This window comes from Ovis aries, chromosome 7 (genome assembly GCF_016772045.2).
Source record: "Ovis aries strain OAR_USU_Benz2616 breed Rambouillet chromosome 7, ARS-UI_Ramb_v3.0, whole genome shotgun sequence".
NCBI lineage: Eukaryota > Metazoa > Chordata > Mammalia > Artiodactyla > Bovidae > Ovis > Ovis aries.
Window position 1 is genome coordinate 12,514,810 of NC_056060.1, and position 19,621 is coordinate 12,534,430.

The 19,621-nt window shown below is 49.4% G+C and overlaps 1 protein-coding gene across 7 annotated transcripts in view; it reads left to right on the forward strand.

The window, feature by feature from the left end:
• Positions 1–19,621, forward strand: part of SLC24A1 (solute carrier family 24 member 1) — a 52,917-nt gene that overhangs the window by 28,615 nt on the left and 4,681 nt on the right. For 4 of the 7 annotated variants that reach the window (XM_060418866.1, XM_027971509.3, XM_060418867.1 and 1 more), the window contains 5 exons: positions 8,628–8,681; positions 10,278–10,386; positions 14,156–14,242; positions 15,262–15,353; positions 18,609–19,352. In XM_060418866.1, coding sequence (XP_060274849.1) covers positions 8,628–8,681; positions 10,278–10,386; positions 14,156–14,242; positions 15,262–15,353; positions 18,609–19,352 — 1,086 coding nt within the window. The remainder of the gene's footprint in view (positions 1–8,627; positions 8,682–10,277; positions 10,387–14,155; positions 14,243–15,261; positions 15,354–18,608; positions 19,353–19,621) is intronic. The other 3 variants (XM_060418870.1, XM_060418869.1, XM_060418868.1) reach the window with 1 other exon arrangement.

Here is a 19,621-nt window from a genome sequence, read left to right on the forward strand (position 1 = left end):
AAAGCCTATAGTGAGGACTTTCTGGCATGAACAGCTGCCTTCTAAAAATCAGTGCAAATAACTAAAAAGCTATAACTATTTAGAAACGGATTTTGAAAACATGTGAATTTGCAGTTTCACCCCAGGTTTCTTATAGCCAGAGAGAGGGGCAACTGCTTTTGCTTGTATCGTTAATGTCTGTGTTTGGCTGCCCAAGACCTGTGATCATGTTCAGTCCAGTTCAGTTCAGCCGCTCAGTCGTGTCCGACTCTTTGCGACCCCATGAATCAGGGAGATAAATTAACCTGCCCTTCACTAACAGACTGAGGCAAGCTATTCTGTTTGAATTCTTCAAGGATTCTCTGAAAATCCAATCTTTGATCTGTGTTTTTCTTTTCTTTTTTGGCCATGCTGAGCAACATCAGGATCTCAGTTCCCCACCCAAGGTCTGAACCTGGGCCATGGCAGTGAAGGCCCAGAATCCTAACCACTAGGTGACCAGAGAACTCCCGTCTTGCAGGGTTTTACTGAAAAGTTGTTGAGATGATGTACGTATGTCACAGGGCCTGCACCAGTGTGGATTCCTTCCCTACTCCCTTTTCTGTGTTGGTACTCATTTTTGTGATTTATGCAAGGGTGTGTACTCACCCCTGCAAATTACCTTACTTTAACTATGAAACTTTAACTCAGAAAATGAGCTTGCCTTGTATGTCACTCACACTGACCTATCAGTTCACACCTCTTCCCTGACTAATGGGTCCCTTTGAGCATCACTTGGAGAAGGCAGGAAAACTAGGCTTAGTAAGTCAGCCACGCCCCAAAGGTAAGAGAGTAAGAAGTAGGGAAGGGGCAGACAGTGGTCAGGAGTCAAGGAGGAGGAGGGTTGGGGAGAAGTCAGAGCCACAACTGCTCAGGAAGTTTAAGCAGGGCAAAGAGAAGTAGAGGGCAGTGGGAGCCAGCTCCCAGGAACAGGAAAGACACTTGGGCCTCTCCCTTCCTCTTGTGGTAGCCGGGGGTGAGGTGTGGCCACAGGATTAGCCTCATCATTGCTATTAAATAGGGGAAATAATCTTTGTGTCTCCCAAAGGGCTAAGCTCAATGCCTCATCCCTAGCAGAAGCTCTGCAAGTATTTGGTTGTTTCCTTAGGGAAACAACCTGTTCCTCTAACAGGTCAGGGTCTCCGGTTTACAGAGAAAAGGGAGTAGGGAAAGGAATCCACACTGGTGGAGGGCCTGTGACATACGTGCATCACCTCAATGACTTGTCAGTAGAACCCTGCAAGACGGGAGTCCTCTGGTGGCCTAGTGGTTAGGATTCTGGGCTTTCACGACCAAGGCCCAGGTTCAGACTCTGGTTGGGGAACTGAGATCCTGCATGTTGCTTGGCATGGCCAAAAAAGAAAAAAAAAAGAAAAAAGAAAAAAACCTCTGCGAGAATAGATTGTGATTGCCATTTTGCAGCTCAGAGGCTTGGAGAAGATAAGTAACTCAGCCGAAGTTGATAACTAGCTGGTGGTCCTTGTCACCAGTTCATGAGCCTGTTTATCTGGGTTTTAACCCTATTTCCTCTGATAACTTTCCCTGTTACCCTGGGAAAGTCAGTGCAACTTGATAAACCTATATTACTGAGCACTTAGATGAAAAGCAGTAAGAGGGACAGGCACAGACAAAAGCTCCTGTAAAGGGGACACTGTGCAAAGTGCTACAAAGTCGTTTTGCTTTTCTTCCAGATCTCACGCTGTTCATCTGTAAAGTGAATAGGATGAACTAGGGCAGGGTTTGGCAGACTTTTCCTGTAAAGGGCCAGACAGTAAATATTTTAGGCTTCTGCAGGCCGTATAGTCTCTATCACAACTACTCAACTCTGTCACCATAGCCTGACAGCAGCCACAGACGATCAGTAAACAAATAGGAATGCCCTGTGGAGTTTTCCTGAGAGTTCTCCCATCTGAACAATTTGAAGATGTAAGATCAGCATAGAACAATTCATTTTTTAGTAAAATATTCATCCAGCTGTTATCTGTGGAGTTTCTCAGCTAGAGGAGCTTTCACTTTTTATTCTGCTCTGATAACCTAGAATCAGAATAAAGTGTTTTGTTTTTTTTTTGTGAATGATTCTATTCAGAGTTCACACTTGAAAATATTTCCAGAAAAAAAAATGATATAGTACCAAACACAAACACATAGTAACTAGAGTCTTTCTTTTAACACTGGCTGCAAAAAAAAAAAATCAAAGCTAAGAATATTTCAGACAACATTGTCAAACTGATATGTATTGGTTTGAGAGTGCCTTTTATGAACCCAGTAAAGAAATGATAAATGTTTGTATCGTTATCAACACAGTCTAACTTAGCTTGCTCTGAAACTTTTGCACCTGGGTTTGAAGCTCTCAGTGTTATTTGTTGTGGTCCCAAATGATAAATATCTGACCTTCCTTGACCATGCATAGTTGCAGAAAGCTGGAGTTGAGGCTCTAACCTGGCTAAAACGCCTTATTGTGCTTGAAGGATGCTGGGCCCTTCTTTGTAGAGAGAGCTGCAGTCTTAGGTAGAAAGAACCAGCTGTCTGCATGAGATGCTGGCTGGCGAGACAGCCCTTCGCCACAGAGCACGAGAGGTGAAAAGGTATGCAAGCTGGGGAATGAGACTGGCCCGGGCTCCTTTGGAAGCCGTATCCTCATTCTGCCCCCGAGCATACTTCAGAGTGTGAAACCCCAGGAAGAAGTCTGTCACTCTCTTCTTCAGTGTGCTGCAGGCTAGTTTCTTCCTGGCAGTTTAAAAAAAAAAAAACAGAACAGGAACCCCAAGCAGACAGACCTGGTGTCTCTTTAGGAACCAGTCTTCCCTTTCTTGTCAGGGTTCACATTTATTCCAGTGCCTGCGCTGCCAGCCAGCCAGCTGTTTGCTGTGAACAAGCAGCAGCCACCAGCGCCCTTCCTGCCTCTGTGGGTCTGCCTTTGCCAGCTTGCCTGTGCTCCCGAAGCACTCACCCTAGTTAGTCTGAGGGGTTCCCTCCTCTGTTTCTCTCTCTCTCTCTCTTTTATTTTTTGGCTGCAGCATGCAGCTTGTGGGATCTTAGTTCCCCAACCAGGGATCAAACCCAGGCCCTTGGCAGTGAGAGCGTGGAGTCCTAACCACTGGATCACCAAGAGTTCCTTAAATTCTTAAATAATAGTCAGCTTCCCCCTAGTTATCAGGAAAATATGGCAAGAATCAAATCCTGAGTGTTAAGGCTTCTTTTCTTCATAAAATTCTCTTAAGCTTTCAGCATTCATCTGCTGCTGGGTGCTAGCAGAGGACAAAATGAATCATAAGAAACAAGCAGATATTAACAGAAAAACTCAAACATCTGATCACACATTTAGAATGACTTATTTTTTCCTATAGATGTATGTAAAATCTCTTCTAGAGATTTTATATCTACTCATACAACAGGATAATCTTTTTTCCCCTAGTGTATGTGATGGGATTAGATATGAATTTAGGTAATCATGTGAATGTGGATGTGAAGTCGCTCAGTCGTGTCCGACTCTTTGTGACCCCATGGACTGTAGCCTACCAGGCTCCTCCATCCATGGGATTTTCCAGGCAATAGTACTGGAGTGGATTGCCATTTCCTTCTCCAAGGGATCTTCCCAACCCAGGGATCGAACCCGGGTCTCCCGCATTGTAGACAGACGCTTTACCGTCTGAGCCACCAGGGAAGAAAACAGCATGACTTTTGGATGCTCTGCCACCTGAATACACTGGAAATATAAAACTGACAGAAAATGTTTTAATGTGGGGGAGTGGGCATGTGGATGATAGACAAGTAAAATAAGTTAACATATTTCCGAGTATGAAAAGTGCTGTGAAGACCATAAGCAGTGCACATGATGGAGAGTGAAGGTAGCGGGCCCTCGTCAGCCAGGGAGAGCAAGGGAGGTCTCCTGGAGGAGAAGTCCAAGTAGACGTGCAGAATGAGGATTCTTCTGGATTTCTTCCCCATGCTCCATAGGGGACGACGAGGAAACATTTGCAAAGACTCAAAGCAGGGACAGACCTTGATGCATTAGAGGAAAGAATTAGAGGTCAGGATTCTTGCCTGGGGAATCCCATGGAGCTGGGAGCCTACAGGCTACAGTCCATTGAGTTGCAAAGAGTGGGGATACAACTTAGCAACTAAATAGCAACAGCAGATATTTAGTGAGTAAGGGGAGAGTTGCTTCTGCAGGGCCCTGTGGTTCACATGCGGAGTTTGGGTCTTATGTGAAGTTCAGTGGGAAATGATGTAATGAGGAATCATATTTAAAAGGTCACTACCTAAGTGCTGTGTATAAAGTGAGTGGTGGGTGTGCGAGGGTGGAAGCAGGGAGTCAAGTCAAGAGATTGTTGTAGGTGTCCAGCATGTATTTGTGTGTGTATCTTCGAGAGGTATTTTGAAGACAGAGTCACCTGGACTTGGTGGTACTATGGATGTGGAGGGCCAGTGAGAGCGAGGCAAGGAGTTGGCTTGAGCAGCGGGGGTGGATGGTGGCGCCATCTAGTGAGAAAAGGACGAGTATGGGAAGAACAGGTTCTGGGGAGACAAGTTCCCACCCTGGAATGAGTTTGAGAGTTTATGTCACCTCCAAGTGGATGCCTCTGAGAGGCAGTTGCACAAATGGACTTAAAGCTTATGAACAAGGTCAGGGCTGGAAGTAGAAATTTGGGAATTACCAACAAATGTATGGTTATTACAATCAAGGACCAGCTGATGCTACTCTGAGAGGGAGAAGGGGAGAGAGAGAGTTTAGGATTAAGCCCTAAAGAATTCCAGTGTTTGTTTATTTGGCAAACATTTATGGACTCTCTTTGTCAGAGACCTGTGTAGGAATTGGGGATACAGTCAGATAAGGCACAGTCCCAGCCCACAAGCGGCTCAGCCTGTCAGAAGAACAGGAGTTGATCCAGGTTTTGTGGGGTCTGACACTGTTTAAGAAAAGGAATATAAAACCATTGCTACAGAATTAAACATGAGGCCTTGGAAGGGTTTGTGTAGGGGAGAGATGGACCCTGAGGTTTAAGCTTTATCAGTTCTGTGGTAAATTCCTCTCAGTGGGGAAGACAGAAAAGTAAGGCTAACCTTTACCATATCACGTGTGATGATATAGTTAAGTGCTGAGGGATTTAGCACTGCTGAGAGTGGACATCTCAACAGAAAGTCAAGGAAGGCTTTGTAGGGGAGGTGATGCTTAGCCAAATCTTGAAGGACAAGCAGGGGTTGGCTGACGGAAGAGGGGATAGGAGTCTCCTAGGCGTGTGTAAAGGCCAGTGCAGCTTCACCATCTCTCCTTCCCCTGGCCTTTATGCATGTCAAGGCACGTTTTTAAATAGTAAAAAAAAAAAAAAAAAAAAAGGCATGTGAAACTAATTTTAATATTGCACTTCTAGCTACTGAGTTCTTGAAGTGAGGCTAGTCTGAATTGCAATGTGCTGTAAGTATGAAAGGGTTTCAGAGGGTTAGGTTGAAAAAAAGGGGCTTCCCAGGTGTTTCAGTGGTAAAGAATCTGCCTGCCAGTGCAGGAGATGTGGGTTCAGTTTCTGGGTTGGGATGATCCCCCAGAGGAGGAAATGGCAACCCACTCCAGTAATTCTTGCCTGGGAGATCCCATGGACAGAGGAGCCTGGCAGGCTGTAATCCATGGGGTCTCAAAGAGTTGGGCATGATTGAGCAACTGAGCACGCATGTATGAGAAAAAAGGTAAAATTTTTTGTTAACATTTTAAAATTAATTACAAGTTGAACTATAATTTTGATATATTGAGTTAAAGTACATTATTAAAATTAATTTCACCTGTTTCTTTTATTGTTTAAAAATGTGACCACTAAAAAAATTAAAATTACATATGTGGCTTGCATTCTGTTGCTATCAGGTAAGCACTGGACTGAAGGTAAGCAGGAGGCTAGAATATGCTTAGCTAAGGAGACTCCCCCCTGAGGACTTTGAGCCCCCAAGGTGCAGGGAAGGGACATGATGTCCTTCTCTCAGAAAATCACTCTGGCTGAGGGGTGAACAACGAATCAGAAGAACAGACCAGGAGTCAGGAGGGAGTTATGGGATGGTAGGCAGGAGAATAGAGAAATGAGGCCACATTTGAGGACTTTCAGGAGCTAGGTCTGACAGGTATACATGAGCTATGGGGGGAGGAATTTGGGCAGACTTTCAGGTTTCCAGCCTAGACAAATGAGTGGGTCAGGGTGCTAGACTGTGTTCAGTGAAGTTATGGCTCAGACCAGGGATCTAGAAAATCTTTATTGAGTGAATGCCTAAAAGAATATCACAGACTCGCATGTGCAGTTTAGGAACTGTGTCTCAGATGATCTAGAAAGGGAGAGGTGGATCACCTGCTGCGTCGGTGGGAGGTGGGAACTGGAGGTCAGGAGGACAGGCCCTTGAGGGGTTGCCCTGTGTGCCACCATTCCTGTGAGCAAGGGACCCTGCCGCTCATCCTCATCAAGATGCCTCACAGGTGTTGGGGGCTTGGCTGGTATGAAAGTCGTCTTTAGTTTCCTCAGCCTCTTGGTTAGTTTTCATGAGGAGACGGTGGGCTGGTGGGGCTGAAGAAAGAGGGGGATGATTGGTGTGGTGTGAGAGGTTCATAGGGGAATGTGTGTGTAATAAGGGCATACTCTGAAAGCACCTCATTGCCGGTGCCAGTACCCATATATGGACCCATCTGTCACACTGAAATGTAGGCAGACGTTTACATCCATTTACCTGAAATGTCAGTAGTTTGAAACAGAGCCACTAGGAAATATAAATTTGACTTCATGTGATTTAGTAAAAGTAACACCAAAACAAACCTCTGAAAAGAGATTAGGAGATGGGGAATTCTGGCACTATTGTTGTGAATGTGGGCAAGTCATAGACCCCTTCTGCATCTGTCTTGTTATCTGCCAAGATTGCAATAATACTAGTCTTGTCTGTTTCATAGAGTTAGTATCAAGTGAGAAAATGCATGTGAAGGGCTTCAGAAAGTTAGAAGTGCCTACTGAGGGTAGAAGACGTTGATATATACAATGAAGACTGAACCCACAGGGGAGTACTTTGATTTAAATAAGTCTGACTGGAAGAGAAATCACTAGGCATGTGCTTCTTGGGGCAAAAGTCAGTCTCTCCTTTCCTTTTGTGGACAGAACCACTCATCCCAAAGGGTAGCTTGGCCGCTCATATTTCTCAGAACTCACTGGTGAGAATCGGACATCATAAATAGTGAGGTGGCTGGGTTGTGGGGTTTGGTGCTGTAACCTCCTGTATCCCAGTGAAAGAGCGAATTTGTCCAAAAAATCCACAGTGCCCCCTTCATAATCATACTGGTTGTTTCTATTTTGTTTCGTTCGTTGTATGTTCGTTCATCCATTCAACAGTGTGTGTCCAGGCATTCCAACCTCTACCATCCTTCAAAGATTACCTAGATTTCACCTACTTTTCGGAGGCTTCCGTGTCCGTCCTAGCACGTCTCTATCTATGTCTCTCATTTCTTCAGGCACATTCTGCTTTGTCATGTGTTGATGTTGTCGTCGGTCTTGATTCTTTTCTGTAGCTAGAATCCATGCCCTGGACACCTTTGTGTCCCCACAACACTAGCACAGTTCCAGGTAGACAGCAGGTGCTCAGAAAATAAGAACTGGATGATGAGCAAATTGGGTGGATAAATGTTGGGTAGCCCCGAATCAGGCAGCATTTTCTGCATTTTCTAATCAGGCTGAGATGGGAGTGTAGGAAGTCCAGTTCTGCCGCTTGCCATGGAAGGTGATGGCATGGTGGCGGCAGTGCTAAGGTGAAGACGATTACTGGAGGAGGCCATTGGTGACTGTTCACTCATTCAGCCAGTATTTACTGAACCCTTGCTAAATGCCAGGCAGCGTTCTTATGCTTGGCATATAAGCAGGTATCATAAATGAAATAGATAGTCTATCTTTAAGGGTCTAGTGGGACAGTCAATTTATTTGTGTTTGCTAGCATACAAATGAAAGTGACGTGTTAGTTGCTCAGTCGTGCCCGAGTCTGGGACCCCATGGACTGCAGCCCACCAGGCTCCTCTGTCCATGGAATTCTCTAGGCAAGAATACTGGAGTGGGTTGCCATTTCCTTCTCCAGGGGATCTTCCCGATCCGGGGATTGGACCCTGGTCTCCTGCATTGCAGACAGATTCTTTACTTCTGAGCCACCAGGATATCCCATACAAATAGCATACAAATTGGGGAAAGTGCTATGAAAGAAAAGAAGAGGCGTCCATAAAAGAGGATTAGATACACACCTTAGCTTCCCGGAGGAAGATGGCATATAAATGCAGACCTGAGCCATGGCAGGTGGGGAAGAGGGCTCCAAACAGAGGAGGAGGGGCCGTGTGATGCGGGTGAAGAGGGTGGCGCTGAGGGGCTGAAAGACGGTGTAGCTGAGTTGCTGCGCCTCAGCGAGTGGACACATTTGACTGGGAATGCATGCAGACTGAAGCCAGACTGTGGAAGTCCAGGCTGGGACATGTTAGAAACATTTTCTGAGGCCAGGTTATGTCTGGGTGTGTTTCTGTGTTTCCGCACGAGGGCTCCCTGGAGAGAGAGGGAAGTAGGGAGGAAGGGGGAGGGTCTCTCTAAACATCTTGTGATTCCTGTCCCTGTTTGCAGCTGGGCGATGGGACAGTTGTGGTGGATGAGCAGCAGGATAACAAGAAGCTGAAGGTGGGTGCCATGTGGAGTCTGCCCAGGGGGCCACTGCAGGGTTTCAGAGGACGACCACAGACCCAGGACGCTATGGCCCAGAAGCCGGGGATCCTGGGCTGGGCTCAAGCCTGGGAAGCTCCTGGGAACTCTGTCAGGGTGAGCAGGGAGGGAGCCAGAGGGACTGTCACCTCCAGGTGGCCTTGGAGGGGGCACTAGCTTGGGAGCTAAGCCCAGAATGTCACTGCTCACTGCCTGTGTGAGCATGGGCCTCAGATTCTGCATCAGGAAAATGTCTGGACTAGACAAACTCAAGTCCCACTTTGTAGCTCCAACACTCTGGTCTAAAAGCCGAATTACTTGTGGCTTTGGAATGCCCTAGAACTAAGAGAAACATACAAAGGGCGGGGCAAAGGAATCTGAGGTTTCTGAAAAACTATGTCTTAGCTGCCTTTGGCCTGTGGGGCATTTGGGAAGAAGTTTGAGGACCTTAGAAGAGGCTGGGTGCTGAATGAAACTTCCCCCATCCTACGAAAATTCCTAGGACTGTTGTGAAGTATTATGTGACCATAGCCACTAGATGGCAGAAGAGGTCAGGTCCAGAGGGCTGGAGGAGGACCGAGCAAGCAGTTCGTCTGACTTTGGATGTTTCCTTGTAAATCAGATGGTGTTTCTATGTGTGTCACTAGTGTGAAAAAATGAACAAAAAATCCAACTGAGTCAATTTAAAGATCAGATTGGCTTTATTCAATAATTCCTGAATTGGGCAGCATCCCATTTAGCAAATAGAAAGGAGTTCCAGTTTGCTTCAGGCAAGGTCACCTTCCTTTGGGGGATAGCAAGGGTCTGTCAGTAGATCACCTCACTAGTGTGCTAACCAGGTCTTTCCAGACTAACTGATTAAGAGTACGTTCCTTGGAGGGGCTGGAACTGCAGTTAGGTTAGGTGTCTTATGTTTCAGTTTGGTGATGTGAGCAGAGCACAAGCGACTCCATTTGGTCTGCCTTTTTAATGCTATGGGTGAGTAGGTGTCACACCTGTGTGTCTGCAGATGCAGACGTGTGTATGTGTGTACCTGTGAAGGTCTCTTGAGCACATGGGTAGAAAAGAAAGGGCTGGATTCCGAAGGCCTGGGCCCCCGTCTTAACTCTTTCACTGATGCCCCAAAGACGGATAAGCACTCGGCCTTGGTGACTTTCGGTTTTCTCTGTAGGTGGGTGTCACAGCCTTGCTTGTCTCCGGGGGTGGGCCAGTGACACAGCGCCAGGGTGTTCTCTGGGGACTGTCAGGGGCTGTCTGTGAGGTGTGTGGGTGAGACTGTTTCTTAGAGGGTGGACTTGCAGGGATGGACCATCCCTCAGGAATGTGGTGTCCTTAATATACATCGTCTGCTCCCTGTCAGGAGCTTGGGGAATGACTTGGTAGGTAGAATTAACCAGTCATGGAAGAGTTGAGGGGAGGCTGAGAAGGGAAGCACTGTAACTCTCCTGTTGAGGTGAAGGGAGAGGGGACGCCAAGATAAGGCTCTGATCTTTACTTTTCACGAGGCCCCCCTGTGGCGCCTCCCCTGGCTCTGACGGGGGCCCAATGAGGCCTGTGCGGCTCTTTCCTGTTCAGCTTTCGTCCATGCTGACCCGAGGGAGCAGCTCGGCCTCTCTGCACAACAGCACCATCCGCAGCACCATCTACCAGCTCATGCTCCACAGCCTGGACCCTCTGGGGGAAGGTAAGCAAGGCCTGCCAGACCTGCGTGGTCTCCCTTCTGAGCTGGACAGAACTGGGGCTTGTGAAGTGCAGAGGCAGTGGAGTGAGGGCGGGAGAGGGTGGGTGGCAAGGGCAGGCCGTCGGGGAAGCCTCACCCAGAGGACCCTGAGGAGCTGAGGCCCTTCGTTACGCACATCCCCCTACCTCCCTGTCTCTTTGTCCCTCCTGTGAAACGAGAGGGTTCATCTGCAGTGAGTGAGGCCGTGAGGGTCGCGTGCCCTGCAGTGGTCTCCATGGGGGCTGCTCTCAGTGACTTCCTGCAAAGCCCACTCCCATGAGTTAGCCTCAGTGTCCCACAGAGTCTCCAGCCAGGTAGTGTGGCCAAGGTTGCTTCTGGGGGCACCTCCTGTGGGCCCCCATGGCTGGAAGTTCTGGCTGGTACCTTCCTTTGCTCTGTATTCAGCTTTGGAGTCCTAGGAAGCTGGCTGACCCCTCCCTCAGCCAGGAATCCCAAAGGACACCCTGAGAGCCAGCAGGACCTCTTCTGGGAGTCATGAGGGTCCAAAGTGCAGTGGAGGCTAAAGTCTAACTTGGCAAATGATAGAAACAGCTGAGAGTCTCACCATCCACCTATCGCATCTCGCCAATTGCCCCGCTTCCTCAGAGAGCCGTCTTGGACACGCTTTGCGGGCCCCAAAGGGCACTCTCAGGTACACTCCTATTCTCTTGGGGTGCCTCTGTCTCTGGGACGCTGGTACAGAACTGGAGCCGGGCAGGAGGCCCATCAGAGAAAGTTGACTTTTGGGTAGAAGCCAAGGAGTGCAGTTGGGCAGGAGGCTGAGGCCTGAGCTGAATGTGACACCAGATACTGACCCGTGAGGCCCAGGGACAGATTTTAGGGGCTTCAGATTTCTCAGACCCTGAAGCATCTTCTTCACATAGGATATTGGTTGTTTAAGACAAGCATATTGTACTGTGTAAAGTAGAGTCAAAAATAAGGTGATCAAACCTTCCCTACAAAATCTTGAAGGAGAGCCTCCACAGACATTGGGAGAGGCCACCCCCATGTCAGCTCCAAAAAAACAGCACCCCTGGGGTTTCGGGGTGCAGTCTACAGCATCAGCCACCTACGGGTGGTCAGTGCTGGGGGTGTATCTGGCCAGGGCACCGTGAAGGAAACTGTATCCCTGGGTTAGGCCTGGCTCTCCTTGTGGAACTGTCGGCTCTAGTAAAGTCCTAAAGATAAAGACTTCATCCTGAATGGGCCTTCAGGGGCCCCTGCCTGAGCCTCTTCCATGACCAGTAGCTGCCCGCTGGCCTACTTGTCCTAACAGGATTATGTGAAGTCCAGGCCGTGTCCAGGCCAGGCCGAGGTCAGAGGAGATTGATACTAAGGAGATGATCCGGCCACACTGAGAGCTGAGAAGCCACGTGAGGAAACAGGCGCTGGGGGAGCCAGTGACAGTCATCCCCGGGAAGACAAGCATGTCTTGTGTGGGTGTGTGGCGGGTGTGCAGCTGCCCTCCCGGAGAAGGTTTGCTGATGTTGCTGGCGTGCGGCCCTGCTCAGAGAAGCCGGCCCTGATCCTGCACCCCAAGAGTCCATCCAGGAGGGGCTGGGATGAAGGCCTTCGTTCCCAGCACTTTCCAGACACGTTTGTGTTTCTGTATGCTATTTTCAGATGGCTGTCCAGATGTTTCTACCCTTTCCAAGTGTTCCAGCTCTTTCCATAGAGCTGATCTGTGGTCTGAACTCTTACCCTGGGCAGGAGCTTTACCTCTCTAGTACCTCATGCTTCTGGTGACTTCACATGGATGTGTGCGTGTGTATATGAAAGAGACGAAGGAACAGAGAAAGGCCCTGAAGCTGACCTGCGTTCCTTAGTGGCGTGGGAAGTGAGAGGTTAGGGCGTGTAATGAAGAAGAAGAAGAAAGAGGGAAACTTGGTTTTCTTGCCAGCCCCTCCAGGCAACAGTCCACAGGTATTCTTGGCACCAGGACAGGGGTCAGGGGAGCCCTTGGAAAAGTTATGTGTTGTTCAGCAGAAGACTGCAGTGCTTGATCAGTGTCCACGGGGGCGCTGGAGCTGTCTGCGTGAGGGAGGCAGTGGGAGTACCCACTTGCTGACATTTCAGTTCTGATGGGACCTGCTGAGCAGGCCCACCGAGACAGGATGCTTCACGGGATCACACGTGCCGGAGTGATGGCTCTGTGGGGGTGGAGCCAGTTGCCAGAGGCAGCTGCAGCTGAACCACCCTGATTGCTCAGGAGACAGGTTGAGAGAAGGAAACTCCAGACCTGCTTCTGCTTCTGGACCCAGGCAGAGTGGATTCCCAAATCTTGAGTGTGCCGGTGTTGTGGACCAGAGGATCTTCGGGGTCCCTTCTAACTCAGAATTAACACACACATTCCAGTGTGCCTCTGGAATGCTGGGCCTCAGCGGCGCAGAATTGCTTCCTGGGTGGAACAGCTGCTCTCAGCGAGTGTTGTCAGCTCATCATTGTTGTCATAGCTAACACTTAGGTAGTATCTTGTAGCTGCCAGGCGCTGATTTAAGCATGTTCGAATATAAATTCATGTATTCCTCCAACAACTCTGTTAAGATTTTATAGGTGAGGAATCTGAGGTACAGAGGATCACCCTGCTGGATCCATAGCTAGCAAGTAGCAGAACTAGGATTCAAACCCAGGCATCCTACTCCAAAATTTAAACTAACATGGCAATATTTAATGCAGCAGTTAAAGTATTTCTGTTTATTTTGTCCCTTGGACCCCCACATCAGTGTTCTGAGTATATCATATTGTTGCTTCTTTAGGGAGGGGACACTGAGGTGTAGCGGGGGTGCACAGGCTTCCCCAGGCCACCCGGCATCCACGGGGCACCAGCCTGGACCCCAGATAGACCCACGGCCTTGCTCTGTCGCCGTGCCCTTGTCCTTGCCCTGCGGCCGGCCCAGCTGTGAGGAGGGCCCTCCTGAGCCCCTGCAGCTCAGGCTCGTGCCTCTCAGCTGAAACCGCAGCGCTTTGCATGTTGCCTGGAACATAGTCATTGAAAGAGAGTTGACTTCCCCATGTTTCTTTTCTGGAAATCAGGACAGCACTGTTCTGTGCATGATGCTCTGTGGACCACCAGCAAAGCATAAGGCGTGCACAGGGGTCTGGAAGGAGGCTCTGCTGGGGTTCCAGGTGTCTGAGGTCGAAAGGAGTGTGACAGGAGCTTGATGGTCCGTCATTTCCCTTTCCCACTGGAGAGGGGGCGCTTATGAGCATAGCCACCAGGAGTGCCCTGGAGCCAGAGCAAAGTAAATTCATAGACGGTAACCTGCAGACCTTACAGGGGTTGCGGGAACACCTCCCTGTCATTATTTCCCCATTCCCTGCCCATCGCGGACATCACCAATGAATCATGGTGCTCTGCAGCCACGCTTGGAGCAGAATTCTCAATTCAGCACTCAGGCAGCCATCGCTTGAGTTCATAAAGGACATAAATACTATTTGTTGCCCCCAAGTCTAACCATGTCATTTTATCAGAAAAGAAACGGGCCTAGAGCGGGGAAGTGACTAGCTGAAGGTCATAGCTAGTTAGTGACAGTGTAGTGAATTTAAGGCAAAACTGTGGGAATTGGGCACTGTGGATAGGCCTACGGGGACCAGAGTCTGCATGTTGCAACTTCCAGGCCAGACTCCTTCCACCCACGTCAGCTGCTCTGGCCGTCAGCTGACCAGGCTAGCTGAAGGGTGTAGCAGGGACACTGCAGTCCTGGATAAGACGTGTTTCCTTTCTCATTCACAGCCCGGCCCTCCAGGGACAAGGAGGAGGAGACCTTGATTCAGGAGGCAAAAGCCACGCCTCAGGCCAAAGCCGAGAGCAGACCAGAAGGTGAGAGGATGGTGAGACCAGTTGGCTTTCTCCTGCCGCCTCCCTCACCCCTGTCACCAGGGTCTGGGCTTGCCTTCTGCCCTCTCTGGGCCAGTCAGCTGGCGTGATGAGCTAGCGCTGCCCCGTGCCCGCTGTCATCTGGCCTCCTCCTTCCACTGTGCTCCCTTCCTGATGTGGCTGCAGGCCCGAGGGCAGCTCTGTGCAGCTCCTTCTGTACCCTCCTCACATAGGGTAGGCAAGGCCTGTTAAGGGTGTTGGACTTCTTTGCTAAATCTTGTCCCAAATGAGAGTCTGTTGGACTCTGTTTCTTCTTCCTGTTGCTTCTACACAAGGACTCTGCTGCTAGGAAATTGGTATGAGACCAGCAGCCCCAGTAATGGAGGGCCGTCAGGGGTCTGGTGACACACAAGTCCAGCATCCGTGTGGCAGCCGGGACGAGGGACTGAGACAGCTCTGCACAGCACCCCAGGCCTGCCTTATCCACCCAGCAGGCAGGTACAGCAGCATTGTTACCACTCTGTAGACAAGGAAACTGAAGCTCAGAGCAAGGTAGCCAAGAAGTGAGAGAGCGTGTTCCTAAACCCAGATCTCCAGACCTTGCGATTCTCTTTCCCGCAGTCCTATTCCAAGGCTCCCTAGCTGCTGCCTTGGAAAGCAATGGGCTCCTCTCCATGTAGCTGGTTAGGGGGAAGGGCCAGGCGCTGAGGGCTGGGGCTTTGCCCTCTCTTCCAAGCTGTTCACAGTATCCTTGGCCACAGTGCCAGGATGTGAATGCCTGGAAATCCAGGAAGAGTGAGGAGAGGGGCTGTCCTCATGTGCAGACATCTCTGTGGACAGGACGGGAACGATTCATGTCACATCATTTTCCTTCTCCGGTTGATGGGGAGTGCCCCAAACAGACCTTCTGAGACCCTGAAGTGGACAAATCCAATAGCCCTGTAGCCACTCCCACCATCTCTGCCAACTGCCCTCAGCACCCAGCACACTCTTCTGACCTATCCCATGTTTATCCTTTAAAGAGGAGGAGCCGGCCAAGCTCCCTGCGGTCACGGTCACACCAGCCCCTGCTCCATACGTCAAGGGAGATCAGGAGGAGGATCCTGGCAGTCAGGTAGGCACAAGCCTCTTCCCAGGTGGCGGAATTTGAGAGGCCCAGGGAAGCACTTGCCATCCAAAAGTCAGTCCTTCCTTGAAGGTTGGAAATGGTTGTTGGAGGTTCATTCCTCTGGGGTAAGCATTGCCCTTTCTTTGAAGATCGAATACCTCATGGGGCCAGTTAATTCACTGTAATACCTTAGTATGAGTGAGATAATATGTATGAGAATATGTTGCCAGCTGTCGCATGCTTTAAAAACGTGAGAGTAACTGTTGGGGGCGGGGGGCGGTGGTTCTGTCAGGCGCTAGGGTACAGTGGAACCAGGCAGTGTGAGGCGCAGTGGGAGGATTGCTGGGCCAAGGCCTTGGGACCTTCCAGGGTGCCTCAGCCTGGCTCACAGCCCTCCTGAGTTCTGACTCTGCTGCCTTTACAGTCTCACAGCCTCTCTTCCACCTTGCTGCAACCACACTGAACTTCTTGTCTCCATGCATTTTACCTCCAGGCCTTGCTTCACATGGCCTTCTCCCTCCAGAATGCCCCTTTCCCCTACATCTTCATATATCCTAATCTCACCCATTCCTCCAAGCTAGTGTAAATGCCTCTTTTGCCACAAAGCTTCCTTGACCCCACAGTGTGAATGCCCGTGGTGCTCTCTTCCTCTCTTAGGGCCCTTACTGTCTTCCCTGTACTCTATTTGTGAGTCTCTCCGAGTGCCCCTGTGAGGTGGTGAGATTCCGGAAGGCAGGATCCGAGTCTGAGTGGTCTCTGTCCCCCGCTGCTCCCCTCCCCTCCCGCCCCAGAAATACAGTGCTCTGCAGGCACTCAGTGAGGGGTCAGTGACTGACATTTAGTTCACAGATTCCAGCCCTGACATTCTCCTCTACTGGACACCCAGGAGCACTCAATTATATTTCATCCTTAAGTCAGCAACTTTGGGTTCAGTGTCTAAGACATCTTCAGTGGTAGCATGAGTGTCCTGAGTAGGCCAGTTACAGCTGGCTTAAGTAAAAGGGATTGAGAGGATACAGAGGCGTCTCCCGGGACCCCAGGTCAGGAAGTGAAACTTGGTCCCACAGTGAGTTGGACCTAGGCCTGGGAGGGCACCTGTGGCCCTGCTGGCCTCCCTGCACATCCCACCCTCCCTCATGTCCTCCTCCGTGTGCAGCTTTATCACTCCTGGCAGCTGACTCCATTGCTTCCTTATTAGCACACGGAGACCTAAACTACTACCCCAGTCCTCCAGTCCACAATGGGATCAATCAGTGACTGGCTCCCTGTCTCAGAAGACAGCGAATCCATTCAAACCGGGGCACAGGTCAGGGGTCAAGCCTATGTCCAGTCAACTGTGGCAGGGAGAGTGGGGTGCTTTGACTGCAATGTGGGCAAAGGAGCCACCTGTCAGGGACTATTGGGGTTGACAGTTGTCAGAGAAGAGGATGTTATTGATTTAAATGACTTGTCATTTTCTCCAGATTAACTTGGGGAAGGGAGGGCAGGAATTATTCATTCCCATCTGAAAGCACAAGCCTCATGGATATTAATATTTGACTTCTTTGGATGGTCTGAACCCTGGTTGCATATGAAAATAATTTGGGGAAACTTTTTAAAAAACCACCCAGGGCCCACTCTCAACCAGTGAAGTCAGGATATCTAGGGTGGGTCCTTGGGCATGAATGTCTTTAAATCCTCTGCTGCTGCTGCTGCTGCTAAGGCGCTTCAGTCGTGTCTGACACTGTGCGACCCCAGAGACGGCAGCCCACCAGGCTCCCCCGTCCCTGGGATTCTCCAGGCAATTAAATCCTCTAGGTGATTTTAATATGCAGCAGAGTTTAGAATCACTGAGCACCCACTGGGGATTGGCAGTGTCATGAAATTTGTTATGGACGATGTACTTCATGAGCACACAGCCCGGGTCATTTACTCAAGGGATTGGATCAGCACATTGTGAAGTTGCTCAGTCGTGTCTGACTCTTTGCGACCCCTTGGACTGTAGCCTACCAGGCTTCTCTGTCCATGGAATTCTCCAGGCAAGAATACTGGAATGGGTTACCATTTCCTTCTCCAGGGGATCTTCCCGACCCGGGGATCGAACCTGGGTCTCCCACGAGGCAGACGCTTTAACCTCTGAGCCACCAGGGAAGCCCTGTTATAAGTTATTAGGAGCCTCATCTGAGGACCCTAAGAATCAATGGCTTATAGAGCATGTGGAGTCAGTCCATGGTACCCAAACATGTCTACAGGTGCACTTATTAGAAGTACTTGGCAGCATATGAAAACAGATTCCTGGCTTTCAGTCCTACTTCAGTTGGTTCAGTGGGGCAAGGAAGTCTGTATTTCTAATAAGCTACCGGGTTTGGGAACCAAATATCTCATTCAGTCCTGGCATTTGGGAAGCAGGGTAGCTTGGTGGTGAACAGGCCAAGCGCTGGACGATTCACATTCAAATCCCAGCTTCATTACTGACAAACTGTGTGGACCACGAGCAGGTCATTTAACTACTCTGTACCCTTGCTTCATCTGTCAGATGGGTTTAGTTCTATCTGTATGATAAATTATTTGACTCAGGAAACCTCCTAAGTGCTAGTTGTTGTTGTTATTACTATACTACTTAGCATGATGCCCGGCGCATAAAAACCTTCAATGAATTGGTATCTTCATCATCATTTTACACATATAATATTGCTGTTGAGTTTTAGATGGACTCAGAAATGTGATGTAACCACCAAACATGCCATTTTAAGCAACATTAATGGAAGCATCGTATCTAAAATAAGGGGCATGATAATCCTGTTGGATTCTGTGAGGTGTTATTTTAGAAACCTCCTCATGGGATATAAGCTAACTAGAATGAGTTCATCAAGAAGGGGAGGAGGCTGTAGGACATAGCATGGGGAACCGTAGAAGGACCTGGAAATCTTCAACCCAGGGAAGAGAGGCTGTCTCTGTGTGGAGAGTGTTCCTTGTGGCTCCAAAAAGCAAACCTATACACAGGGGGTGGAACTTTGGTATAAATTTTGGACTTCAAACCAATCAGAGTTCAGGAACTGCTTTATGTGGTGAGTTCTCCATCCCTAGAAATCATCAAATAAAGACAGAACTGGGTAGGAGTGTTGTAAAGGGAATTTTGCTGAATGATTGCACTTGTTTCTTCCTCATACTCAAGCTTTTAGATACATTCTGAGAACAACAACAACAAAATGGTGGGGAGAAACAGGAAAGGGAACAAGCAGAGCAGTCATTTCCCATTAATCTGTTGGTTTTGGATTGCAGGGAGTAGGGGCCGAAGCTGAGAGCACAGGTCAAAGGACAGGTGGCAAGGTGGAAGCTCCTGCTGAAGGTGAAAGTGGAGAGCAAAGCGGAGGCGACGCTGCATTAGAAGGTGAAAGTGCAGGAAGAGGAGAGAATGAAAGTGAAGGTGACATCCTGGCGGAAAGGAGAGGAGGGGATGGAGATGAAGGTGGAATCCAGGCGGGAGAAGGTGGTGAAGAGAAAGGTGACGGTGGTGAAGTGGAAGGGGATGATGGTGAAGAAGCGGAAGGTGATGATGGTGAAGGTGAAATCCAGGCGGGAGAAGGTGGTGAAGTGGAAGGGGATGATGGTGAAGAAGCGGAAGGTGATGATGGTGAAGGTGAAATCCAGGCGGGAGAAGGTGGTGAAGTGGAAGGTGATGGAGATGAAGGTGGAACCCAGGCGGGAGAAGGTGGTGAAGGTGAAACTGGAGAGCAGGAATTGAATGGTGAAATTCAAGGTGGAGCCAAAGATGATGAGGAAGGTGTAGATGGTGAAGGGGGAGGCGATGGAGGTGACAATGAAGATGAAGAGGAAGATGAAGAGGAAGATGAAGAGGAAGACGAAGAGGAAGAGGAGGAGGAGGAAGAGGAGGAGGAAGAGGAGGAAAATGAGCAGCCTTTGTCCCTGGAATGGCCTGAGACCAGGCGGAAGCAAGCCATTTACCTCTTTCTCCTGCCCATCGTGTTCCCGCTGTGGCTGACAGTTCCCGACGTCCGGAGGCTGGTGGGTTTGCCCAGCTGTCCCCAAGTCGCCTATCCTTAGGGAAGCTCTGGGGCCTCTCTGCCTGTCCACTCAGAGGAGGGAGACGATAGGGCAAACCAGCTTTTCGGGGCTCAACCACAGAGGGTCTGGGATGGAACCTGCAGCTCTAGAGGGGACCGTGCACCTAAGGGACATAATGATGGACTTGGGAGGCCCTGGAATGAGTTTGTTTCCACTGCCGTAAGCAACGTGAAATAATCTCTCCTTAAATTCTCAGTTTCTTGATTTGA